The sequence below is a fragment of the Salvelinus sp. IW2-2015 genome, linkage group LG4q.1:29, assembly GCF_002910315.2.
Source record: "Salvelinus sp. IW2-2015 linkage group LG4q.1:29, ASM291031v2, whole genome shotgun sequence".
NCBI lineage: Eukaryota > Metazoa > Chordata > Actinopteri > Salmoniformes > Salmonidae > Salvelinus > Salvelinus sp. IW2-2015.
Genome location: NC_036842.1, coordinates 83,893,421 through 83,919,572, shown reverse-complemented (window position 1 = coordinate 83,919,572; position 26,152 = coordinate 83,893,421). Strand labels below are relative to the sequence as shown.

The 26,152-nt window shown below is 40.9% G+C and overlaps 1 protein-coding gene across 2 annotated transcripts in view; it reads left to right on the top strand.

The window, feature by feature from the left end:
• The window catches only part of LOC111962667 (homeodomain-interacting protein kinase 3), a 58,263-nt gene that overhangs the window by 19,640 nt on the left and 12,471 nt on the right, over positions 1 to 26,152 (top strand). For both annotated transcript variants that reach the window (XM_023985925.3, XM_023985923.3), the window contains exons 2-6: positions 14,202 to 14,325; positions 21,439 to 21,558; positions 21,696 to 21,782; positions 21,944 to 22,128; positions 22,289 to 22,442. In XM_023985925.3, coding sequence (XP_023841693.1) covers positions 14,202 to 14,325; positions 21,439 to 21,558; positions 21,696 to 21,782; positions 21,944 to 22,128; positions 22,289 to 22,442 — 670 coding nt within the window. The remainder of the gene's footprint in view (positions 1 to 14,201; positions 14,326 to 21,438; positions 21,559 to 21,695; positions 21,783 to 21,943; positions 22,129 to 22,288; positions 22,443 to 26,152) is intronic.

Here is a 26,152-nt window from a genome sequence, read left to right as displayed (position 1 = left end):
TCTTTTTTTGGGGTAGAGCATGGCACTTGTAACTCCGGGGCAGTGGGTTTGATTGCTGGGACCACCCATAAAATAAGCACGCATGACTAAGGCTGTGTCTACACTTGACAGTTCATGCAGCTTTTGTATTCTGAACACGTCATGCATCTACAGTATTCAGACCCCCCTCTTCAGACCCCACTTTTTCCACATTTTGTTACTTTACAGCCTTGTTCTACAACTGATTAAGTGTCCCCCCCCTATCTAAATACAATACCTCATATATATATATAAATTAAAACCATTTATATGAACCCTGATTTATATAAAATATCACATTTACATAAGTATTGAAACCCTTTACTCGATACTTTGTTGAAGCACCTTTGGCTGGCCTTGAGTCTTCTTGGGTTTGACGCTACAAGCTTGGCACACCTGTATTTTGGGAGTTTCTCCCATTCTTCTCTGCAGATCCTCTCAAGCTCTGTCAGGTTGGATGGGGAGCGTCGCTGCACAGCATTTTTCAGCTCTCTCCAGAGATGTTCAAGTCCGTGCTCTGGCTGGGCCACTCAAAGACTTGTCCCGAAGCCACTTCTGCGTTGTCTTGGCTGTGTGCTTAGGGTCGTTGTCATGTTGGAAGGTGAACCTTCGCTCCAGTCTGAGGTCCTGAGCGCAGGTTTTCATCAAGGATCTCTCTCTACTTTGCTCTGTTCATCTTTCCCTCGATCCTGATTAGTCTCCCAGTCCCTGCTGCTGAAAAAACATCCCCACAGCATGATGCTGCCACCACCATGCTTCACCGTAGGGATGGTGCTAGGATTCCTCCAGACGTGACTTGGCATTCATGCCAAAGAATTCAATCATGGTTTCATCAGGACAGAGAATTGTGTTTCTCATATTCTGAGTCATTTGGGCTATTAGGTGCCTTTTGGCAAACTCCAAGCTGGCTGTCATGTGCCTCTTACTGAGGAGAGATTTGTATCTGGCCACTCTACCATAAAGGCCTGATTGGTGGAGTACTGCAGAGATGGGAGAACCTTCCAGAAGGACAACCATCTCCACAGCAGAACTCTGGAGCTCTGTCAGTGACCATTGGGTTCTTCGATTGCTCAGTTTGGCCGGGCGACCAAGGCCCTTCTCCCCCGATTTCTCAGTTTGGCCAGRTCGAGGAAGAGTCTTGGTGGTTCGAAACTTCTTCCATTATAGAATGATGGAGGCCACTGTGTTCTTGGGGAGCTTCAATGCTGCATAAATGTTTTGGTYTCCTTCCCCAGATCTGTGCCTCGACACTATCCTGTCTCTGAGCTCTACGGACAATTTCTTCTACCTCATGGCTTGGTTTTTGCTTTGACATGCACTGTCAACTGTGGTAACTTTTATATAGAATGGTATATGCCTTTTCAAATCATGTTGTTCCACTGGATATCATAAGGTGAATGCACCAATTTGTAAGTCGCTCTGGATAAGAGCGTCTGCTAAATGACTTAAATGTAAATGTAAATGTCCAATCAATTGAATTTACCGCAGGTGGACTCCGATAAAGTTGTAGAAACTTCTCAAGGATGATCAATGGAAAAAATATGCATCCTAGCTCAATTTCAAGTCTCATAGCAAAGGTTCTGAATACTTAGGTAAATAAGGTATTTCTGTATACTTTTTTTATACATTTGCCAAAATGTCAATCTGTTCGCTTTGTCATTATTTTAGAATAAGGCTAACAAAATGTGGAAAAGTCAAGGGGTCTGAATACTTTTGGAATGCATTGTACATTCAAATGTTTACCGTGTCCTGTTTCCCTTTTCTTGTGCTATATTCAAATGCCTGTATGCATTTTGCAAATGGTGGAACAGGCTAAATCTGATGTCAGTAGCCAACTACTGTAGCTAACTAGCCAGCTAATCTCTGTATCTATCCAGCAAGCTAGCTAGCAAAGCTAAATGGATTGCAAACTGGCTAGCATTTATGAAGCCAGCAAACATGTTCCTAACCTGCTAGCATTCATTATTATACAATTTTTGAGCGCAAGGTTATTTTTTGGATGGTAGATTTGTGGTCCAGCCCACAGGGCTGTCAAATGCACGGTTTGCTGTGTCCATGATGTTATTTTACACCAGTTGTCGTTAGCAGTGCACTAAGCCCTGGCCCACTGAGGTTAGTGAGCAGGATATGAGCTGTGTACTTTTGGAGTGTTACGTCATGGTAATGAATAAGACATGCCCATTTAAGTAAGGCTGGCACAATTACCGTATAATCATGTAATGTGATTATGGATGAAGGACAGTTATGAAAATAAAATAACCGTTCTTATTTAATAATTCCTGTTTTTTTGTGTATGGAACGAACCGCTGACTGAAGACGGGGCGGCTGGGCATTTGTGTGGMTAACTTATGGCTGAAGGGGCAGTATTGAGTAGCTTGGATGAATYAGTTGCCCAAAGTAAACGGCCTGCTCCTCAGTCATAGTTGCTAATATTTGCATATTATTATTAGTATTGGATAGAAAACACTCTAAAGTTTCTAAAACTGTTTGAATTATGTCTGTGAGACTCATATTGGCAGGCAAAATCCTGAGTTGAAATCCAAACAGGAAGTCAGAAATCTGAGCTTGTATGTATTCACCAGAGTCCCCAATGAAATCCCCTTGGATATTAATGATGTTGCACTGCCTAGGGGTTCCACTAGATGTCAACCATCAATAGAAATTATAATGAGACTTCTATGATGTTGTGGGAGAGAATGATAGCAGAATCAGTCAGGTGTCCATCAAGCAGCCATTTTCTGATCATGCTTTTTCCTCATGGAAGTCACTTACGTTCCATTGCTCACGAAGACAAGAAAGAATACTCCGGATGGAACTTTATTGAAGCTATATGTTAAAAACATCCTAATGATTGATTCTGTACTTAGTTTGAAATGTTTCTTCGACCGGTAATATCCCTTTTTAAAGTTTTTGTCCGATATAACGCTGACCAGAATTAGCATTTGGATATGTAAACCAGACGCGCTAACAAAAGAAGGTATTTGGACATAAATAACAGATTTTTTCGAGCAAAACAAACATTTATTGTGGACCTGGGATTCCTGGTGTGCTTTCTGATGTAGATCATCAAAGGTAAGGGAATATTTATCATATATTTTCTTGTTTATGTTGACGCCATCTTTGCGGCTGTGGTGTTTTACTTTTGAGCGCCGTCAGATTATAGCGTGGGTTTCTTTTTCTGTAAAGTTTTTTTGTAATCTGACACAGCGGTTGCATTAAGGAGAGGTATATCTATAATTCCATGTGTATAACTTGTATTATCTATATTTATGAGTATTTCTGTTGAAACGATGTGGCTATGCAAAGTCACTTGATGTTTTTGCCACTAGTGAATCTAGTCGCCTCAATGTAAACTCAATTTTTTTGATATAAATATGAATTTAATCAAACAAAACATGCATGTATTGTGTAACATGAAGTCCTATGAGTTTCATCTTATGAAAATAATCGAAGGTTAGTGATTAATTTTATCTCTATTCTGGTTTTTGTTTAGCTGGAAAAAATGGCTGTGGTTATTGTGGTGTTGTGGTGACCTAACATAATCGTTTGTAGTGCTTTCGCTGAAAAGCCTATTTGAAATCAACAACAAGATTACCTTTAAAATTATATAAGACACATGAATGTCTGAGGAATTTTAATTATGAGATTTCTGTTTTTTGAATTTGGCGCCCTGCACTTCGACTAGCTGTTGTCATATCGATCCCGTTAACGGGACTTCAGCCATAAGAAGTTTTAAGACCGTTTCCGTGGTTACATGGCCTCTTTACAACATGATGAAACTTTGTTGCTCCTTTTTGAAACAACAAGGTGTCGTAGCAAACTAGTCATGTTGCCTAGGCAACACCCCCCTCCCTGCAGCAGCACATGCAGCACAAAGGAGTGGAGAAGAGAAAATATGGGTTTACCTTTTTTTCTCTTCATGTATGTTATAATGCAGCCATTTGTCTGAACAAAAACGGTCATCCATAATTCCATTACGGCACAGCCCTGCCATTAAGCTAATGCTGTGTATCATGTACTTATGCACTCATTCCTGATGGTGAACCACTTTTAATCTGCCGCTCCACTGCTAAGGCCTCCTGGAGGACTACCACAAGGGGCATCACTGCTCAATCTCTCTTTTTTGTAGTTTGATATGACAAAAATATCTTTCATCTTAGTGAAAAGGTAAACTGATGAATTTTGGCCAACGTCTACTATTGGCTTTGTATCGGCTCCTAGATCATATCTTGATAATGCTGTATCTGAAATAAAATGTACCTCACACCATATTGTGAAATACAATTTATGCCTTTTATTTCCATGACTTTGGAGTTGTGTAACAGTTAGGCTAGCACCACTGACAGCAAATTACAGACTATTAGAACAAAGCTGAAACGCCAAGAAAAATGATATTTACAGGGGAGTGCATAACGAGCCACTCACATTTGCAAGTGCAGAGAGATGAAGCCCAGGTCTCTTATGCCTGAATGGATCGTGTGTGCTTTCCACATAACCAGCTTCTTGTGCCTGCTCAGAAAACCTTGCTGTTGCCTCTGGAGGATTCCTCCCAAATGATGGAATACTTCTGTCCTGTCTAGCTGTTTGTGCATATCTAGTTTAGACCTTGGAGAATCGTATGTGCCTTTTTCATTGATAAGACACAGAATTCTTACATCATGCTTGTTGGTCTAGTGCTGATAGCTGTGAGAGAGGCCTATTGGTGAGGTTTTTCTAATCGAGGCCTAATGCTATTCTTGAACTGGAAAGCTAGGCTAAATTCTATTGGCTATGAAACTAGTCAACAATGTTTTCTTGCTTTGAGCCAGATGGTAAAATGTTGATAGTGCAGTCCTCAATTCTGCATTGTTAACCAGGAGGCACTGGTGTCTTATTGCCAAGTATCCTATAGGGTACTAGGGATATTGGTTCTGTACCATTTTGTAGTATTTTTGAAGCCATAAGCTTTCTAGAAAAACACATTCGGGGCATTCTTCTTTGGGTACATAGATGCCTTGTGAAATGCTTGCATGCAGGCCTAGACATAATCAGTGTGGGTGCAATGCAAGCTGCTAGACAAAATGATAGGCCTGACATTCACCAGTGATATTTGCCTTTGCCACAGTAAAACTGAAATCCCTCACCATTATGCAACAGCACTGTTTTTCTTTCTCCTCCTCCCTCTGGTTCACAAAGCTCATTTTAATTTCTGCAGCTCATGTTCTCTCATGGCAGACTTGATTGGCCTTAACTTCTTATGGCTGCATCCRGCTAACGGGATCGATATGACAACAGCCAGTGAAAGTGCAGGGCGCCAAATTCAAACAACAGTAATCTCATAATTAAAATTCCTCAAACATACATGTCTTATATCATTTTTAAAGGTAGTCTTGTTGTTAATCCCACCAAAGTGTCCGATTTCATATAGGCTTTTCAGCGAAAGCACTACAAACGATTATGTTAGGTCACCACCAAACCACAATAAGCTCAGTCATTTTCCCAGCGAAATATAGCAGTCACATAAAGCAGAAATAGAGAAAATTAATCACTAACCTTTGATCTTCATCAGATGACACTCATAGGACTTCATATTACACAATACATGCATGTTTTGTTTGATAAAGTTCATATTTATATCAAAAAATCTGAGTTTACATTGGCGCGTTACATTCACTAGTTCCAAAAACATCAAGTGATTTTGCATAGCCACATCGTTTCAACAGAAATACTCATCATAAATGTAGATGATAATACAAGTTATACACATGGAATTATAGATATACCTCTCCTTAATGCAACCGCTGTGTCAGATTTCAAAAAAAGTTACGGAATAAGCAAACCATACAATAATCTGAGACGGCGCTCAGAATAATAGCCAAATTAGCCGCCATGTTGGAGTCAACAGAAACAAGAAAATACATGATAAATGTCTCCTTACCTTTGATGAACTTCATCAGAATGCAGTCCTAGGAATCCCAGGTCCACAAATGCTTGATTTGTTCGATAATGTCCGTTATTTATGTCCAATTAGCTACTTTGGTTAGCGCGTTTGGTAAACAATTCCAAAGTCACAAAGCACGTCCACTATAACGTGACGAAATGTCCAAAAGTTCCGTAACAGTCAGTAGAAACATGTCAAACGATGTACTGAATCAGTCTTTAGAATGTTGTTAACATACGTCTTGAATAACGTTCCAACCGGAGAATTATATTGACTTCAGTTGAGAGATGGAACGGAGCTGCCTCTCACGTGAACGCACGTGTTCAATGCGTTGTCACCTCGTGGCAGTGATTACTCATTCCTGTCTCCTTCGGCCCCCCTTCACATTAGAGTCATCAGACAAAGTTCTATTGACGGTTGACATCTAGTGGAACTKCGTAGGAAGTGAAAACTCATCCATATCTCGCTGTAATTTCATTGGGAGCTTGGTTGAAAATCTAGCACCCTCAGAAAAAATCCAAACAGGAAGTGGAACTTCTCAGGTTTTTGCCTGCCATATGAGTTCTGTTATACGCACAGACATAATTCAAACAGTTTTAGAAACTTCAGAGTGTTTTCTTTCCAATACTACTAATAATATGCATATATTAGCAACTATGACTGAGGAGCAGGCCGTTTACTCTGGGTACCTCTGTGCACCTTTCATCCAAGCTACTCAATACTGCCCCTGCAGCCATAAGAAGTTAACATGTGCTGTTTTAGGTTGGACTTCATTCCATAGATCCAGGAATTTGAATGCTGCATCCTTAAAATCTGTACATTCTGTACTTGTACTTTGTTTGCAGTTTGATGGCCATTTTGTTTTACTTCAGCTCCAGTAAATTTTGAAATGTTCAGGGTATGTTTTTTCCCCCACTTTCCCATGTGCCTACTAAACAGGTCATTTGATTTCTATGCAAACTGCACTTTTCATCACCAAGGTTTTGGTTCGTATCTAATCCACGGCCTGCATACATATTTCATCTGATRTAATGTCAACAGATCTCAGAATTGTGGAATAACTAGCTGCTTCCGATGACCTAATCATGGGTTCAGCCTCCTTTGACCAGAGGCCAGTCTGTCTAGCCAAGGCCTGGTAAATTACTTGAGTCTTGGTGTAATGAAATGCCTGGAGGGAATGAGAGCAGTTGATTTTTGCATGGCGTTGATGATCAAACCGTGAAGACCAAACAGAAGATTTACACCAAAGGGTGTAGTAGAAACCATCCATGTAGCCACCAATTAGTTACCCTAGTAGTGTATCTCATCTTGGTGTAGAGCTCTCTATGCGTTTGCTCTACTTTGCATTTAGCTGTTCATGTGATTTTGGCCCAGTAAGCATGTTGGCTGTCATGGTACTGTTGCTGGTATTATTTATTGCTTTACCTGTCAATATCAGGGTCTGTGGTGTTTGTTCTCATGCTCAAGATTGCACATGTTTCTGTGATAAACCGTGCGTATTGCCTAAATTCATATCCCTTGGATTCATTCCTTTTCGGTACCTATGCCGCTTAGAAAAGCGGCTGTCCTCTGATGACCCAGGCTATGTTTTGAAAACCAAGCTGATCTTTTTTTGTGCTGGTAGCCTTTTATGTCTGCTACAGATCCTAGTCGATGTTGCTTTGTGGCTTCCTGTAATGCTGGAAACATGAGATGCTATTGCCTGCATTAAAGGGATACTTTGGGATTTTAGCATGCTAGCAGATACCCATAGACTTCAAGTCATTGCGCAAACGCTAGTTAGTCATGGCTCGCGAAACTACCTCTAACTTCCTTCATACTGGACACAGAGACATAGCAATGATAACCACATGCGAAACTACCTCTAACTTCCTTCATACTGGACACAGAGACATAGCAATGATAACCACATGTTCCTCTAACACTGGGAAGTAGATAAAGGGCCTCATTGCCAAAATCCTGAAGTATCCTTTTAAACCCTGGAAATTGTTAGTACTCTACCCTCCTGTTTGATGTTTGAGCTGGGGTTTAGTTTTACAGGTGTGAAGTGGGTTTGCATGCTTAGTTGTTCAGGGTCAATCAGACCAGTGGCACACTCACCACCTGATTTTATATTTACTCTACCACATTGTTTTAATGCATTGCCTAACTCCCTTTTAGATCAAGATTGAAGTTTCTATGGCTGTCTGATCCCACAGTAGAGAGAAGGCTGTGTGGTCAGATCAACCAGGGCTGCTGTTTGATCAGCGAAACATGCCCTTGGCGGTATACATCATTAAAGTAGAAATGGTCAGGAACACGATGGTCTGTGGCTGCTTGATTAGGACTTTTTTTAATTGGCACATTAAATCAGGTCTTGTGATCATGGTTGGGCTGATGCCCTAATGAAGTCTGAATGTCCTGTGTTGACAGACAGCAGATGGGGTCAATGGAGTGTTATTCTACAGTCTGAATGCTGCCTTAGGGCTGATCCTCAGGCTGGAATGCGTCTTCCATGCCTTACCGCTCACGCTCTCAACGAGATGTCACGTGACTTGAGTTTTAGGCCGCAGCCCTATAAAAGCTCCGACACACCAGTAGGATTGTCAAACGTTTGCCTGCCAACAGTAGATAGCACCTCTAAACAGTGTTGGCAGTCAATCTCTTGTGTTCATCCTTGTTTGTTTGGCATATCTGTGCGCTTTGCTTATGGTCTAGATTCCAAGTTATCTGTGCTAATGTTGCTATTTTAGAAAGCCCTTGTTGATACTAGCCAAGAAACAATTTAATTCACACTTCATAATCCCATACTGCCAGCCTATAGCCAAATGTTTAGCTAGCTAATGTTAGCATATTCGCTATCTACCACAATATAGAATCGCTAAGGACACTGCATTAACTCAGCAGATAACACTCCTGTTTCAGGGAAACTAGAGAATTCATTGTGATTTTTAAATATGCCAATACTAGCTACAGTGATTTGCTAGCTTGGAGGAACTATTTAGTGTTGTGTGCATTGTCTGTACACTTGGCTAGCTACCCATCCCACAGGCTACATTGCATATGTAGTATGACTGGCTCATCTGTGGATGTACGTAGAAAATGTCCTCTTTTTCCCCCCCTCCTTTATTTTGGCTCCCTCACGTGAGGGTTCGTGCTTTCTGTTTGGCAAAAAGTAAAGTTGTTGGCCACTGACGAGCATTACAATGCTACAAGTAGAATCGTTAGGTTTGTCGCTACTGGGTTGGCACTCAGCAGGTACCATTTTTTGTTCTAGCAAGAGAAGGAATGGCCTCCCGCTATGATAAGTATCTAACGGCAGTTAGGTTCTCGGTGTGTTTCATGCTCAAGACCGATTTATGTTAGGATGTGACGGGGAGCCAGTGTCACGTGCAATGACAGTTCCTTTCTCATCCCCTCCAGCTTGACGACCAAGGCTGTGTATTTATCTTCAATCTGCAGACCAATATAAGTCACACAGGAAAAAATAAATCAAGGCATTTCCTCGTTGCGTGATTAGAAATAGAAACCCATTTCCTTCTGTTCTGTTGATTTTAGCCCTGACTTTCTAATGGAACCGCGTTGCTCTTAGGTTATGTTTGTGGGTCTGCCCTTCATTTGAATGGGTGGTCACAGCCTGACTCCCAGGCCCCAGACCAGCAGTTCATTATAATTAGGGCTGGGAATTGCCAGGGACCTCGTGATACGATACTTTGGTGCCGTTGCAAGATGTTTTGCGATTCTCACGATTCTATATGTATTACGATTAGTGCTGGGTCGTATACCGTGTTTTACTATATACCGGTATTGATGCACGGACTGGTTTGGATTTTTACTTTACCTTCTAAAATGGTATTTGATTGTTTAGTTTGTTACATGTGATATGCCGTGTGTAACTATACAAATGGACATTTTCTCTCGTGTGTGTGATGCTTTCCACATAGACCTAGTCCCACCCCCTGTCACTCAAGGAGCGCATTTGTTGCTTGACCACAAGACACTTTCATTAAGTGTGCATGGTCAATGCAGCACATGCAACAATGTCGTTTCCACTTTGATCTTAATATAAATCCACAAGCGTTCTATAATTACAGTATTAGTTTGTGTTTCTTACATCTGCAAACAGCTAGTTTGTATTTTCTTAGCAAGTTAAAATAAATCGCTTGTTAGCTGGCCAGCTAATAAAAGTACTGAGTCAGAGCAAACGTAGCCAGCTAATACAGCCGGATACCAGTGCTGGTGGAGGCTTAAATCAGCATGTTGTTTGTGCAACAGTATCTTCTAAATCAAAGAGGAAGAGGGGAAGCATGAATATATTGGCTACGTGAATAAAGATTTAATGTAGCCAAAGATTATAGGGTCCACTAGGAAACACTGAACATCACTTTGGTTCCTACCCTGTCACAATAACTCATCCATGGCATTTTCATTCGTTGTCATGTCAAACACTGTATTCAAAGTGTCCACTGTTATTTATATTCTAACTATAGAATTATAAACAACATTCTATTTCCATGATTCCAAAAGTTCACCCAAGTGTTTTGATCTAAATCTCAATTGCAACATTTGCAATTGAAGGCCTACTAGTTAAAATGAAGGCCTACTATTTTTGCCCATATCATGGCAGTGTGGAAATTATCTCAAATTGAGTGCAAGAAATGCAGCAATTGATGGAAATGCAGGAAATTATTTTTGGTTGGAAACTCATTGAAATAATTTAGAATGTATGTGTTGCCACCTTAGGATCACTCACGACTCATAAAGCAAATGTAGGACTTTTATTATTCAAAAACATAAAATATTTTGGCCATATCGCCCAGCCCTATATGCGATTTCTATTTTATTTATATGTGCCAAACATTGCTTGCTATATATGTCTGCTGCAGAGCGACATGAGCAGGATGAGAAAACAAGTTTTGGTCAGTCTGGGAAATAAAAGTGCTGAAAACAACATGTTTGCTCGCTATTTAAACAGATGGAGAACAAGCTCCAGGAAGAAGAATACTAATGTTCTGGCGCCGGTAGAGCCGAAGAGCTCTAGCTTACACTATAGTAGCAAAAAAAAAATCAATACTGAGTCAAATATTGATATAATATCATACAAAAGTAATATTGCAAAATGTAACTTGCATATTTCCCCATCACTAGCGTCTTTATCCTGTAGCTTCTCCAGTAGGAGAGTGGTTATCTGCTGGTGCACAGGCACTTCTCAGTGTTTCTTTAATGACCCAATCAGGCATGGAGGATATTTAATGACTGTTGAGTGAAAGTAAATGATGCCCCCTTCTGTGGCTTGAAAAGCTTCTAGCTAGCCATCTTCCCTCCCTGTTTATTCTAATTTTAAATTCCGATTGGCTGCTATTCCAAGCTCTCCGTTGACATCGTGTTATGTTAGCTATGTCAGGTTGGTCTGTTTTTACCTAGTTAATGCAGCTCTCATGTGAATGGTCCAGTGTATTTTAATTCTGGAAATGGTTGCCCCCCTCGAGGCTTCACAAAGTGCTGTGCTCCATCAAATATAGTGTGTGTTGTACAGGCAGCTTCTGGAAAGGCAGGCCATGGTTGCAGCCTTTATCACACTGCCAGAGTTGAGTTATGGGTGGTAGGCTGTCCCCACTGGGAGTGAGCCACACGCACATACATACACACACACGTACATATACGCACACACAGGTTCAGCCACACACACATACACACTCCAGCCCCAACCCATGAAGAATGCACTAGCTTAGAGGAGATATGATCATGCCATTTTTCCAAATACCCAACTTTTTTAATAAAAAAAATTTGGGAGCAGTGAACTAGTCTGTTTCTGGGTACTGGTGCGTTTGTATGGGGGAATTTCGGTTACTGGTGCGTTTTGTATGGGGGAATTTTGGTCTTTCTGTGAATTTGGAGGGCAGTGAATATAGTCCCCTGTTCTGCTGCAAGAGTTAAGATATGCAATCGGGTGATATTTGCTTCAAAGAGCGCTTCTGTTCTTTGTTTTGTTGCTTAGTTAATGGGCTAACCCGGGTTATAATCCATTACCCCTGTTAAGGCATCTCAATGGATGGTTGTTGTAGTGCATTTAAGCATTCTCCAGTTCCCAAMGTTTTCCAAAGAACACATGGCAGTGATGATCAGCTGTGGAGATCACTAGCTAGTCAACCCATGAGTATTGTTTGAGAACCATGGCAGGAGAGCAGCATGCTGTGGGGATGGGAGGGCCAATGTCACTCAGATTGTCAGCACAGCTGGGTGCAGGTGAAGACAGAGGTTGAGAGACCCCCTCACAGCTCCCCCCTCATCTCCATTCCCCTGACACATGTGTTTATTTCAGTAGATGGTTAGTTAGGACTATGGTTAGATATATTCTGCTCCTGGGCCTGTGGAAGACACTTGTTTCCCCCAGAACAGCTGCATTTTTCAGTGTTCTCCTGGCCCACAGGGAGGCTGACCCTCAGGCCTGGTTGACCTGGTGGTCAGATACATGAGTGTCACAGTAGCAAAGATTTTTTTAAATAACTAACCCAAGATGGACCACAGCCTGTCTTTTCCAATGGGAGCACATTTAATGGATGGGCAGAACAAGCAAGGAGGTTGGCAGAGCCAAGCACAAGGTAGCGAGATCCTATTGACACGTTCTAGCATATATTTATGTTAGGGAACGCCTACTCTGTGAAGTGCGCGTGTGCAATAACTCAATGCGCCCTTGCACTCCTAAACAACTGCATTTTTCTTTTTTACTTTGGCAAATGGTAGTCTATTTAGTCCACTCTGATCGTAACAGATTGTAGTTTTGCGAATGGAACTGTATTGAGATCAAATGTTTAATCGATGAGAGAATTTGCCGAATGTCGCCTGAAATCCATCGCGCTCAGTCTTCTACTACTGCCGGCCACTAGGCTTCATCACATCACCATATTTGGTGGTGAGTGGAAATGCCAACTAGATGCTTCAGATTTATACAGCCGGTGAAACACCTGGCTCAATGGTTCTATCTGTGACAGTACCCTAGGAAGCATGTTCTCTGGAGACTGACTGGGGCTACCCACCATTAGCACATTAACTTCCTGCTCAAACCTGGACGAATCTAATTACTCGCATGATATCTAGGCAATATTAGTTAATGCTGTTGTTATTTAGGCGTTGGCGTAATAGGTTAGGCTATGTCTCTAACAGAACATTTTGTAATATGACCTAATAGACTCGTCTGAACTTGGCAGTAAGCACACTATGTACAGGAGTAATTTTCCCTCCACCCTTCCCCTTTTTACAGAACATTAAAAGAATGGAGAAGTCTGTCTCTTCTCTGGATAACACTGACTTAATTTCCACATTAAGACAAACACTGAAATTAAGTTGATATTGAGTTTGTCAGTTTCCTCTCCTTTCCTTTATGTAACTAACTTCCTGCTCTAACAGGAAGTTGTTAATTGTTGCTTCCGGTTTCAGCCCATGGTCGAAAAACARGAACTGTACTTATGTTCCTTTTAGACAGTCCTCTTTAACAGGCGTTGCTGCAAAACCTCAGCTATCGGGAAGTATGTGTTATCTCTTCACACAATGGTGCCTGAGGAGGCTAACTTTGAGCAGCAGTCCCCCTGTGGGTGTACATGATCTCCTCAGCTGTTGCCAGTGTGGTCCATGGCTGGATATAGAGTACACATCTGCCTCTGTGTTGTCTTTTACTCAGGCTGTGAGCTGGGTGTGTTCTCATTTTGCACTTCTCTAGTCATTCTTTTGTCATGCCTTCCCTTGCTGAATTTGTTTTCAGCATTTATCCGCAGACAGAGATTTCCTGTCAGCAGGTGGTCATTTGGCTGGGAGGTGAAACGTGTTAAACCGAGTGACGACAGTGTCACTCTATAATGGTTTCATTAGGGTGTTGTGTCTGACCATCGCTAGGCAACGGATGTTTCCTCTCTGTTGTCAAGGCTGCCACGTTGCATAGCCTTTTTTAAAACTGGTAACTGATTGGCCATTCTTTTAAAAGGAAGTGGAACGCAGTAATGCCCGCAAAATTGCTTAATGGCCGTCAAAGTCCACAAGTGTCACTCTTCAGCTTGATGTAACCAGTGTGTTCTCAATCCCAATATTTGAAGAAGTAATTCACATACTGCATTCTGTTTGTGTGACGTCCTACATGAGGCCCCACAATAAATCATGTTAGATAATATCTTGAGTTTCCTGCCCTCTGATTTAAAACAAATCTAATGCCTGGTGTGTGTTCTTGTCTCAGAATGGTTGTTGAAACTGCTCCCCGCTAACCTCTGTCCTGTTTGTCTTCCCTGTATTACAGGGCTCCAGAGATCATCCTGGGCCTGCCGTTCTGTGAGGCCATCGACATGTGGTCCCTGGGCTGTGTCATCGCTGAGCTCTTCCTGGGCTGGCCCCTCTACCCAGGAGCACTGGAGTATGACCAGGTAAATAAAAGTACCTGCTTAACTTTTTAGGGCTGCAATCCAGTTAACGGGATCGATATGACAACAGCCAGTGAACGTGCAGGGTGCCATTTTCAAAACATCAAAAATCTCATAATTAAAATTCCTCAAACATACATGTATCTCATACCATTTAAAAGCTATTCTTGTTGTTAATCCCACCACAGTGTCTGATTTCAAATATGCTTTACAGCAAAAGCACCACAAACGATTATCTTAGGTCACCACATATAGCCACAGAAAAACACAGCCATTTTTTTCCCCCCAGTGAAAGAGAGGAGTTTCAAAAAGCACAAATAGAGATAAAATTAATCACTAACCTTTGATTTTCATCAGATGACACTAATAGGACTTCATGTTACACAATACATGTATGTTTTGTTTGATAAAGTTCATATTTATCAAAATATGAGTTTACATTGGCGCGTTACATTCACMAGTTCCAAAAACATCCAGTGATTTTCCATAGCCACATCATTCAACAGAAATACTCATCATAAATGTAGATGATAATACAAGTTATACACATGGAATTATAGATATACCTCTCCTTAATGCAAACGCTGTGTCTGATTTCAAAAAAACTTTACGGAATAAGCCAGCCATGCAATAATCTGAGACAGCGCTCAGACAAATTAGTCACAATTAGCCGCCATGTTGACGTCAACATAAACAAGAAATTACATGATAAATATTCCCTTACCTTTGATGATCTACATCAGAAAGCACTCCAGGAATCCCAGGTCCACAATAAATGTTTGTTTTGTTCGATAATGTACGTTATTTATGTCCTAATACCTTCTTTTGTTAGCGCGTTTGGTATACATATCCAAACGCTCATTCTGGTCAGCGTTACATCGGACAAAAACTTAAAAAAGGGATATTACCGGTCGAAGAAACATTTCAAACTAAGTACAGAATCAATCATTAGGTTGTTTTTAATATGTAGCTTCAATAAAGTTCCAACCGGAATATTCCTTCTTGTCTTCATGAGCAATGGAACGCAAGTGGGTACCATGAGGAATAAGCGTGATCAGAAAATGGCTGACTGCCAGACACCTGAAAGATTCTGCTATCATTCTCTCTCACAACATCATAGAAGTCTCATTGTAATTCTATTGATGGTTGACATCTAGTGGAACCCCTAGGCAGTGCAACATCATTAATATCTCAAGGGGATTTCATTGGGGACTCTGGTGAATACATACAAAGCTCAGATTTCTCACTTCCTGTTTTGATTTCTCCTCAGGATTTTGCTTGCCATATGAGTTCTGTTATACTCACAGACATCATTCAAACAGGTTTAGAAACTTTAGAGTGTTTTCTATCCAATACTAATAATAATATGCATATATTAGCAACTGAGACTGAGGAGCAGGCCGTTTACTTTGGGCAACTTATTCATCCAAGCTACTCAGTACTGCCCCCCAGCCATAAGAAGTTAATGCAACCGCTGTGTCAGATTTCAAAAAAGCTTTATGGAAAAAGCAAACCATGCAATAAGCTGAGGTTGGCACAGAGCCCAATCAAGACACAAATATATCCGCCATATTGTGCGGATATATTCAACAGAAGTCAGAAATAACATTATAAATATTCACTTGCCTTTTGATGATCTTCATCAGAATGCACTCACAGGAATCCCAGTTTCACAATAAATGTTTGATTTGTTCGGTAATGTCCATTTATGTCCAAATAGCTACTTTTGTTAGCGCGTTAGGTAAACAATTCCAAAGTCATGAAGCACGTTCACTTAAAGCAGACAATGTCGAAAAGTTCCGTAAAAGTCAGTAGAAACATGTCAAACGATGTACTGAATCAATCTTTAGGATGTTTTTAACAAATGTTCAATAATGTTCCAACCGGATAATTCCTTTGTCTTCCGAAGTGCGATGGAACAGAGCTCGCTCTCACATGAACGTGCATGGTCAGCGCATGTTCAGGTCATGGTAGACCTTACTCAATCCCCTCTTTCGGCCCCACTTCACTGTAGAAGCATCAYACAAGGTTCTAAAGACTGTTGACATCTAGTGGACGCCTTAGGAAGTGCAAAATGACCCATATCCCACTGTGTATTCGATAGGCGATGAGTTGAAAACCTACAAACCTCAGATTCCCCACTTCCTGGTTGGATTTTTTTCTCAGGTTTTTGCCTGCCATATGAGTTATGTTATACTCACAGACATAATCCAAACAGTTTTAGAAACTTCAGAGTTTTCTATCCAATACTAATAATAATATGCATATATTAGCAACTGGGACTGAGGAGCAGGCAGTTTACTCTGGGCACCTTTTCATCCAAGCTACTCAATACTGCCCCTGCAGCCATAAGAAGTTATAACCTCTAAAAGTTTGGGGAGGAGAGCGGTACTAAGCTAACATAAATCATAAGGAATAAGGTTTTGAAGTGCCTGTCCTATATCTAGGAGATATAAGAACACTCAGGAAATATTTGTGTTTTTAAAAACGCATTTAACCCCTTATTTTTGTTGCCACACAACTACCTCCATACTTCCATTATTTTGCATGGGTTACCTTACGGGACACTTGTGTGGGGTTATATAGCAAGACGGAGAACAACATAGTGCTCGTGAGAGTCTCCCCTTTCCATAGTGGTCTCAACAGTTTTCAGGCCAAACCGTTCGGACGCTACAGACGTTTTTGTGTGAAGACCGGTTTTCGGGATGTCTCCTGGTCTGAGGAACACAGCTGTATCTCTGTCACCTTTCACCGCAGATGTGGAAGGGCAACATAGGTGGATGCGGTGGCTTGAGATACAGCAGCTTATGCAAAAAACTATCTTAAATTGACTGATTTTTTAGGATTTAAAAAAATGTATTATGTTACTTAGATTGATGTACATGTTTTTCAATAGATATAAGGATTATATGCTCAGACACACTGTTAGGATTGACAAATGTTTGCCTGCTGAGAGTACTTAGCATCTCTGAACAGAGTTTCGGCAGTCTATTAGTTTGAGTTTACACAGCACCAACCTTGAAGCTGTCAGCCTTGTTCAAATACTCCAGACCACGTGGCAGTAGCATTGCCACTTTGGGATTTAACCCCTCTACTTCCCTAGAGTCCAGTGAGCTCATGGATATCAGTATGATAGAAGTTGGAGGTAGTTTTGTGAGCCAATGCTAGCTAGCATTTTTGCAATGACTTGTAGTCTCTTGTATCTACTAGCATGCCAGCAGTTACCATATACTTCTAGTCATTGTGCTAACGCTAGTTAGCAACTTCATTAAAACTGCACACAGAGACATAAAAATGGTATCCATAATTTAATCTGACTCCGGGGAAGTCGAAAATCCTGAAGTATCCTTTTAAGCTTAGTTTGGCAATGCATGTCCCTGTGTGTGTTGCTTTGCCAATGCTCGCTAACTAGCTAATAGGGATGTGCATCTTTCCCTTTCAAGAAGATTTGATATCTAGATAGATGGGATACAATACAGGAACGATACGTTTTAGTTTGACACTATCACCCATTTGTCATTTTTGCAGATTAAGTGTTTAGGATAGTTATGTATCACTATTGTTTACAAATGAGCAATGACCTAGCCAATGCATATACAGCACAACTTTGGATTTCACCCCCCATCTCAAAATCGAATGGTTTTTACGGAGTGATCTTCTCTTTTCCACTTGCTTCGGACATGCAGTGCTCCTAACAAAGGTGATTGCTGTCCTCGTTATGAAATTATCAACTTTACCCTGTATATCTAAAATTACCATATAAACTTGTTTAAAGCAAAACTATAAAATCAATTGTATAGCCAGATGAGTCGTCTCCTTTAGCTTACTTTTATTCCGGTAAAACACCATTTTCAACAGCACATAGATGACCATAACCTAGCAAATTACATAGGTTTTATAGTTGAGTGACAACCTAATATCACACAAGCCATTTTAGCGTTTGAATGCTGATGGTGCGCAAGATTATAAATATTCCGCCTATCTCGCATTGGTCAGTGGGTGAAGCTGGGCACAGTGCGCAGTTTGACTAAGCAACTGATATTGCCTGGGGTCGTTCGGCGTGTCAAATTACTTTTAGATCAATGACTGTCAACACCATTACAAAGGAAGCATCAGTTGTCACAACGTTCAAAATCGATTTTCTGACCGCATGTTACATTTGGACCGGTTTGGGGTCATACACACAAAAAGCTTATTTCTCAACAACAACAAAAAACACATTTTGTTTACATCCCTGTTTGTAAGAATTTTTCCAAGATAATCCATCCGCCTGACAGGTGTGGCATGTCATGAAGCAGATTGAACAGCATGGTCATTACACAGGTGCACCTTGTGCTGGGGACAATTAAAGGCAACTCTAAAATGTGCAGTTTTGTCACACAATGCCACAGACGTGTCAAGTTTTGAGGGAGTGTGCAATTGGCATGCTGACTGCAGGAATGTCCAACAGAGCTGTTGCCAGATAATTATGTTTATTTCTTTACCATAGTCTGCCTCCAATGTTGTTTTAGAGAATTTGGCAGTACATCCAACCGGCCTCACAACCGCAGACCACATGTAACCACGTCAGCCCAGGACCTCCACATCCGGCTTCACCTGCGGGATCACCTGAGGAGTATTTCTGCCTGTAATAAAGCCCTTTTTGTGGGGAAAAACAAATTCCGATTGGCTGGGTCTGGCTCCTCAGTGGGTGCGCCTGGCTCCCAAGTGGATGGGCCTATGCCCTCCCAGGCCCATCCAGTCATGTGAAATCCAAAGATTTAGGGCCTAATGAATTCATTTCAATTGAATGATTTCTAAACTGTAACTCAGTAAAATCTTTTAAATTGTTGCATTTATATTTTTGTTCAGTATAGTATACCTTTTATACGATTTATGGACAAACTACAGCAACATGTAGTTTTATTCACATCATTTAGGTTTTTCTAAAGTAAAATGGTTTAAAATGACCAGAGAATTTAATTGGGACGTATTTTGGGTAATGAATATTTGGGGTGAAAGTGTACAAAATTTAGGCAAATGTATTTAAAATAAGACACTGTGCCATCAACTAGGCATCTCAGTCTTCTGAATGATAGTTGATTGTTGCAGATGCCTCATGGTTTTCTAACTCAATTTGTTACTGCCATGGTTAAAACTGGTTTCATGAGAATCACCTGCCAGCCCATAGCCACATTAGCTAAACGGTTATCATCTAATTCACTAGCTAGCACAACATGGCTGGCTAGCTAGCCACAGACACTGCACTAACTCTCAGCAGCTAACACAGGCAGCTGATTCATTGAAACAAATTACTTGTTTTAATTATAATTTCAATACTAGCTACAGTGGCCAGCTGGCTGGCTTGGAAGAAGTGTTGTGTGCAGTTAGCTAGCTACCGTCCCATAGTGTAGCCTATATGACTGTCTCATTTAGTAAGCTGCAAGGGGGTCGACGTCATCGGGAAAAGTATTGTTTTTTGTTGTTGTTCTTGTTGGCTGGCCTTTCAGCACCCCACTCGTGCTCTTTAGAGAGATGTCTTTACCGACGGGGAAACTGATTCCACATGTACAAACGCTAGCAAATGTCAGTCAGGTGCTATCGCCGACGGTCCCCAAAACAGACCACTCAGCAAGCGAACGAATGTCAAATGAATGCCAGATGATGGACAGATCAACATTCGGTGCGGTGTGTGTGTGTGGTCTATCATCTCCAAAGCTATCAGACTGTCAAGGGAAGAGAACATCACTAGCAGAACTGACAGCTCAGTGAAGACAGACCGATCAGTGGAGTAGGATAACAGTCCCTGATGCCTGTGTGCTGGTGTATTTTGATTCTGAATGCGAGGATGGTTAAGGCATCCACTTTTTGTTTGATTTTAAAGCCTATTAATATTAAATGTCTAATGTAGACATTATTGGAAAAGGAAATTGTCTGGGCCATGTCCCCCGGCTTAAAGGACAGACCATGGGAATGCTCTGTGTGCTGTGGCGTTTGTCATTTTTGTGTCTAGTGGTCATTTGGACAGCGACCAAGCAATAGTGCTTTGCTGATCAGAAGCCCCCTGACCGCTGCACCATGCCAGCAACCCCCCCCGCACCACCAGCAGGTTCTCACATCACTGCGTTTATGCAGGGTTGTGGTAACCTGATTGAGTCTCTATAATATCCAAATCATCAAGCCATTAACAAAGCCAGTGAAACTCACTGGTCTACTGTCTGTTGTCAAGCGCTGGAACAGCGGCTTTGCACAGTGAGAAAAAGAGCCCTGTCTCATGGCCTAACTCATGCCTAGTCTTGTAGTTGTAGCCACTCTAAGGCACAGTGCTTTGACTGGGAGAGGGTAGCTATGAAGTACCCTTTGTGAGAAAAAAGCCTTACTGGCTTTACGGTCAGGGACAGATGCTAACATGTAGCTATATATGTCATGCTGTCGGTGTCACTGCTCCCATGGCAGATCAAGTGTCAAAACATAAAAGTCAGGTCTATTGCTGTTTAAAAAATAATTTGAGTAATGATCTCATGGGCAGCAATGAAATTGTTGTTTGAATAAGAAATAATTAAATCACCAAGTTAGCAGATAAGCAACATGTTTTTTGTATTAAGGTTGCCATGGCAATTTTGGAGCACAAGTAGGCCTATGTCTAGCCTGTGTATTTTAAGTGGCGCTCAGTCAACATATCAAGGACCTCAGCCACCCGAGCCACAGCCTGTTCACCCCGCTACCATCTAGAATGCGGAGACCGTACAGGTGCATCAAAGCTGGGACCCGAGAGACTGAGAAAAGGCTTCTATCTCCAGGCCATCAGACTGTTAGTCACCACTAGCCGACCTCCGCCCAGTACCCTGCCCTAAACCTTAGTCACTGTTCTAGCTGGCTACCACCCAGTACTCTACCCTGCAATTTAGACTGTTGCCATTGTACATGGTCATTGAACACTGGTCACTTTGTAAACATTATTATACTGTTTCATCCACTTTATATGTACAGTGTATATACTGTATTCTAGTAATGGCTAATGGAAATGACTAAATGTTGCTGATTCCTTTGTAAATGTATAGGAGTAGGTCTGACATGCAAGATAATTATGTTCATGTTGTAATCACAATATTTTCTTCCTCTTTGTCTGCTCCACAGATTCGCTACATATCTCAGACACAAGGGTTGCCGGGGGAGCAACTGCTGAACGTGGGGACCAAGACTTCCCGCTTCTTCTGCAAAGAGTCTGACTCGCCTTATGCTCCCTGGAGACTGAAGGTAACGCGCACTGACACCGTGTGACTACTGAACATTGACATCATATACCATAAGCACACCCAGTTCTGAGTACGCTAGGCAGAATTCTAGAGAATGCATGTCTGAATTTTGAAGACTCCCATTTCCTATTTCTATAGCTGACAGGGGAACATGAAACTGAGACTGGGATGAAATCCAAAGAGGCCAGGAAGTACATCTTTAGCAGTCTAGATGATATGGCACATGTGAGTACAGAACTTTAAACGATTTGACGCATTTAAGCAAAGTACGAAATTGCAAATAAGTAAATTATTCTTAAACTATCATATGACACTGTAGTGTGACCAGTGAACACCAGTGGATTTTAATAGAGTAGCTGGATGTTGATTTTGTTCTGCCGCCTCAGGTGAATCTGGTGCTGAACATGAAGGGCAGTGACTCGTTGGCGGAGAAGGCCGACCGGAGGGAGTATGTGGGCCTGCTGAAGACCATGTTGCTAATTGATGCTGAGAAGAGGATTGCTCCCTCTGATGCCCTCAACCATCCCTTTGTCACCATGCAGCACCTCCTCGACTTCCCCCACAGCAATCAGTAAGTCTAACCAACAAAAGCTCTTACATCCACTACAAAGAAGTGGTGAATTACAAATTATGATTACAGGTGGTCACAGATCAGAAGTAGGCCACAATGTTCCATCTTGAATACCCTCTGCTTGATTCTTCATCTCACACGTTCTCTTTCTTCTCTCCAGTGTTCAATCATGTTTCCACATCATGGATGCCTGTCAATCACGGCCCAACACGTACAACACACTCAACCGCAACAAAGCCCTGTTCCCCAGACCCTCAACCAACTCAGCTGGACTGCCGATGGGCTTCAGTAAGATGGGATCAGTTCGCTCTCAGGTAATCTATTAAGCACAATCACAAGAAGCTTCACATATTGTCTGAATTAATGAACACTGGAAATCTATGATGTTACATTTATGGCTGTGGTACATTGGTCCAGTAAGAAGTCTGTTTCCACCTACAGGAATATTAAGGCCATTGCATAATATTTACATAATGTTAATGGCACTGCTAGCTCTCACTATTCATTGTCTGAAGTAAATGCTGAAAAACAATGGCAACGCTAGCTATTCTCTCTTGTTATTTGAAAGGCCTAAACTCACCTATTAAACTTTTCAGCTGTCTTGATATTCTAGCAAGAAACCATTTTAATATAGCAATGCTCCCAAGAAACACACCTGCTCCAAAAAGAGAATAGAGAACCATTTTCAAACTGGCTGCTTTTTCATCAGCCCCAAACAAAACTAAAGGTGTAATCATAATGATACATTAGAAATGCAATTACCATTATTGAGTAATGGCAAAGACCAAAAAGGCAGAATCACTTTCTTTAATTGTATCCATAATGGAAAGAAAAATAGCCTTTTATTAATGTGTGTACTCCAAATTTGTATGATCCTAAGTTTTTTGATTCTCTGAACAGCAAATTGTTAGAATTAACTGAATTCCATCTGGGTATTGGGACAAACATGAATACCATTTTGGACATGCGGGACAAATCTAATAAGACCAACTACAATCCACATGCAACCAAGGCTCTCCAGCATATACTCTGATTACAACCTCACTGATGCCTGGTGAGCACATAATCCTGAAGCAAAACAGTACACTTTCTACTCGAACAGGCATAAGTCATTCTCACTAATCGATGTCATACTATCTACACCTATTTTCTTTCATTAAGAAAATGTAAATTAGACATACGAGTCTGACCACCACGCTTACTACTGCCAACTTAAAATTTCAGAATGTCCTAAAATGCCACCAAAGGTTTTACAAAAAAGAATGCAACTGCATTTGCATCTGGGTTGAATTAATCTTTTTGGACCAGGTAGCTATTACTATTTCCAATTTATTGATAAGACGGAGAGCAGAATTTGCCATCCATCGAGTAAAACTCAACCACTACTTCCATGGTAATCGTCCCAATCATTTACTGGCCAAAAAGCTATGCAGTAGTTATCAATTGACTGATAGAGCAACTATTGATTCTGAAACGGGAATTACTATCAGAACCCAAATTAATCAAAGATTCTCCTGCTTCTATAAAGAAATGTACACCATTCAAAGGTTAATTTGGGAGAGATGTGAACACAGCAATTTCACTTTTTATTACAACATTTTAAGGATGCCACCCAGCGTTCTCATTATCACCCCCTATCTTTGATAAACACAGATATTAAACTGTATTTCAAAATGTTGTCGRCCCGAGACTTACCCAAATTGATCCACACGGAACAAAGTGGGTTTGTTAACTTCTCTAGGGTAGGGGGCAGCATTCGGAATTTTGGATGAAATGCATGCCCAAATTAAACTGCCTGCTTCTCGGGCCCAGAAGATATGATATGCATAACTGGTAGATTTGGATAGAAATCACTCTAAAGTTTCCAAAACTGTTAAAATAGTGTTTCTGTGAGTATAACAGAACTGATTTGGCAGGCGAAAACCTCAGAAATCCATTCAGGAAGTCGTTTTTCTTTTGGTTTTGTAGTTTTCTATTGAATGCCATTACAGTATCCATTGACTTAGGACTCAAATTGCACTTTCTATGCCTTCCACTAGATGTCAACAGTCTTTAGAAATTGTTTCAGGCTTGTATCCTGAAAAATGAGGAAGTAAGAGCAGTCTGAATGAGTGGACCCTAAAGTGTCACAGAGCTTTTTCATGCACGAGACGGAGAGAGTGCGTTTCTTGTTTACCTTTTAAATTGACGACGTTATTGTCCGGTTGAAATATTATCGATTATTTAGGCTAAAAACAACCTGAGGATTGAATATAAACATAGTTTGACATGTTTCTATGAACTTTACGGATACAATTTGGATTTTTTTGTCTCCCTGTTTTGACTGCATTTGAGCCTGTGGATTACTGAAGAAAACGCGCAAACAAAACAGAGGTTTTTGGATATAAAGAGACTTTATCGAACAAAAGGAACATTTATTGAGTAAATTAATGTCTGCTGAGTGCAACCATATGAAGATCATCAAAGGTAAGGGATTAATTTTATCTCTATTTCTGACTTGTGTAACTGTTCTACTTGGCTGGTTACTGTTTGTAATGATTTGTCTAGTGGACTATGTTCTAAAATAATCGTAAGGTATGCTTTCGCCGTAAAGCATTTTTAAAATCTGACACTGGTTGGATTCACAAGAAGTTCATCTTTAAACCTATGTAAAATATGTTTTGTTTTCTGAATTTTTATAATGAGTATTTCTGTATTTGAATTTGGCGCCCAGCAGTTTCACTGGCTGTTGAAGAGGTGGGACGCTAACGTCTCACGTACCCAAGAGAGGTTCAAGCCTTTYTGCTCGGGTAACCTCTGTCGACTATTCAATATCTTATATGCTTCATGAGAAACAACCGCTCCTTGGGCTGTATTATCTCTCGATGCAGGAAACAGCTTTTGATAGACTAGAGTGGTCATATCTCTGGTCTGTCTTGGAACATATGGGAAGTGGCTCCAATTTCATGAATATTATTTAAAACACTATATGCCAATTCCTCAGTCATAGTTATAACAGGCAATATCTGCTCTGTTCAGAATACCTAGAAAGCAGCAGACAAGGCGATCTAATTTTGCCTCTGCTATTCTTATTATCCATGGAAAATCTGGCACGGGCAATTCGTCGATCGAAGGAAATAATATACATTTCTCTCAAATCTACTGATCACTTCATCTCATACTGCCTCAAGACCCCGATGGAGGACTACTTATGGAATCCCAATCGTTTCCCATTTTAAATATTTGGGAGTAGATATAGTCACTTCTTTAGATAAAACCATTGCCAAAAACTTTAACAGAACGCTCAAATCAATTAAGCTACCATGAAATTGTTTTAACATGGTCATCCCAAGGATCATTTAGCTATTTGTTTTTAAATTTTAGGACCCCTTTAGGTATTAAAAAAATATTTTATGGAACATTGACTTTGGSCATACTGCTATTATTTATTTRACCTTTATTTAGCCAGGTAGGCTAGTTGAGAACAAGTTCTCATTTGCTACTGTGACCTGGCCAAGATAAAGCATAGCAATTCGACACATACAAAAACAGAGTTCCACATGGAATAAACAAAACATAGTCAATAATACAGTAGAAAAAAAGAAAACAAACGTCTATATACAGTGAGTGCAAATGAGGTAAGATAAGGGAGTAAAGGCAATAAATAGGCCATGGTGAAGTAATTACAATATAGCAATTAAACACTGGAATGGTAGATGTGCAGAAGATGAATTTACAAGTAGAGATACTGGGGTGGAAAGGAGCAAGATAAATGAATAAATACAGTATGGAGATGAGGTAGATAGATGGGCTGTTTACAGTAGGGCTATGTACAGGTGCAGTGATCTGTAAGCTGCTCTGACAGCTGGTGCTTATAGCTAGTGAGGGAGATGTGAGTCTCCAGCTTCAGTGATTTTTGCAGTTCGTTCCAGGCATTAGCAGCAGAGAACTGGAAGGAAAGGCGACCAAAGGAAGTGTTGGCTTTGGGGGTGACCAGTGAGATATACCTGCTGGAGCGTGTGCTATGCTGCTATGGTGACCAGTG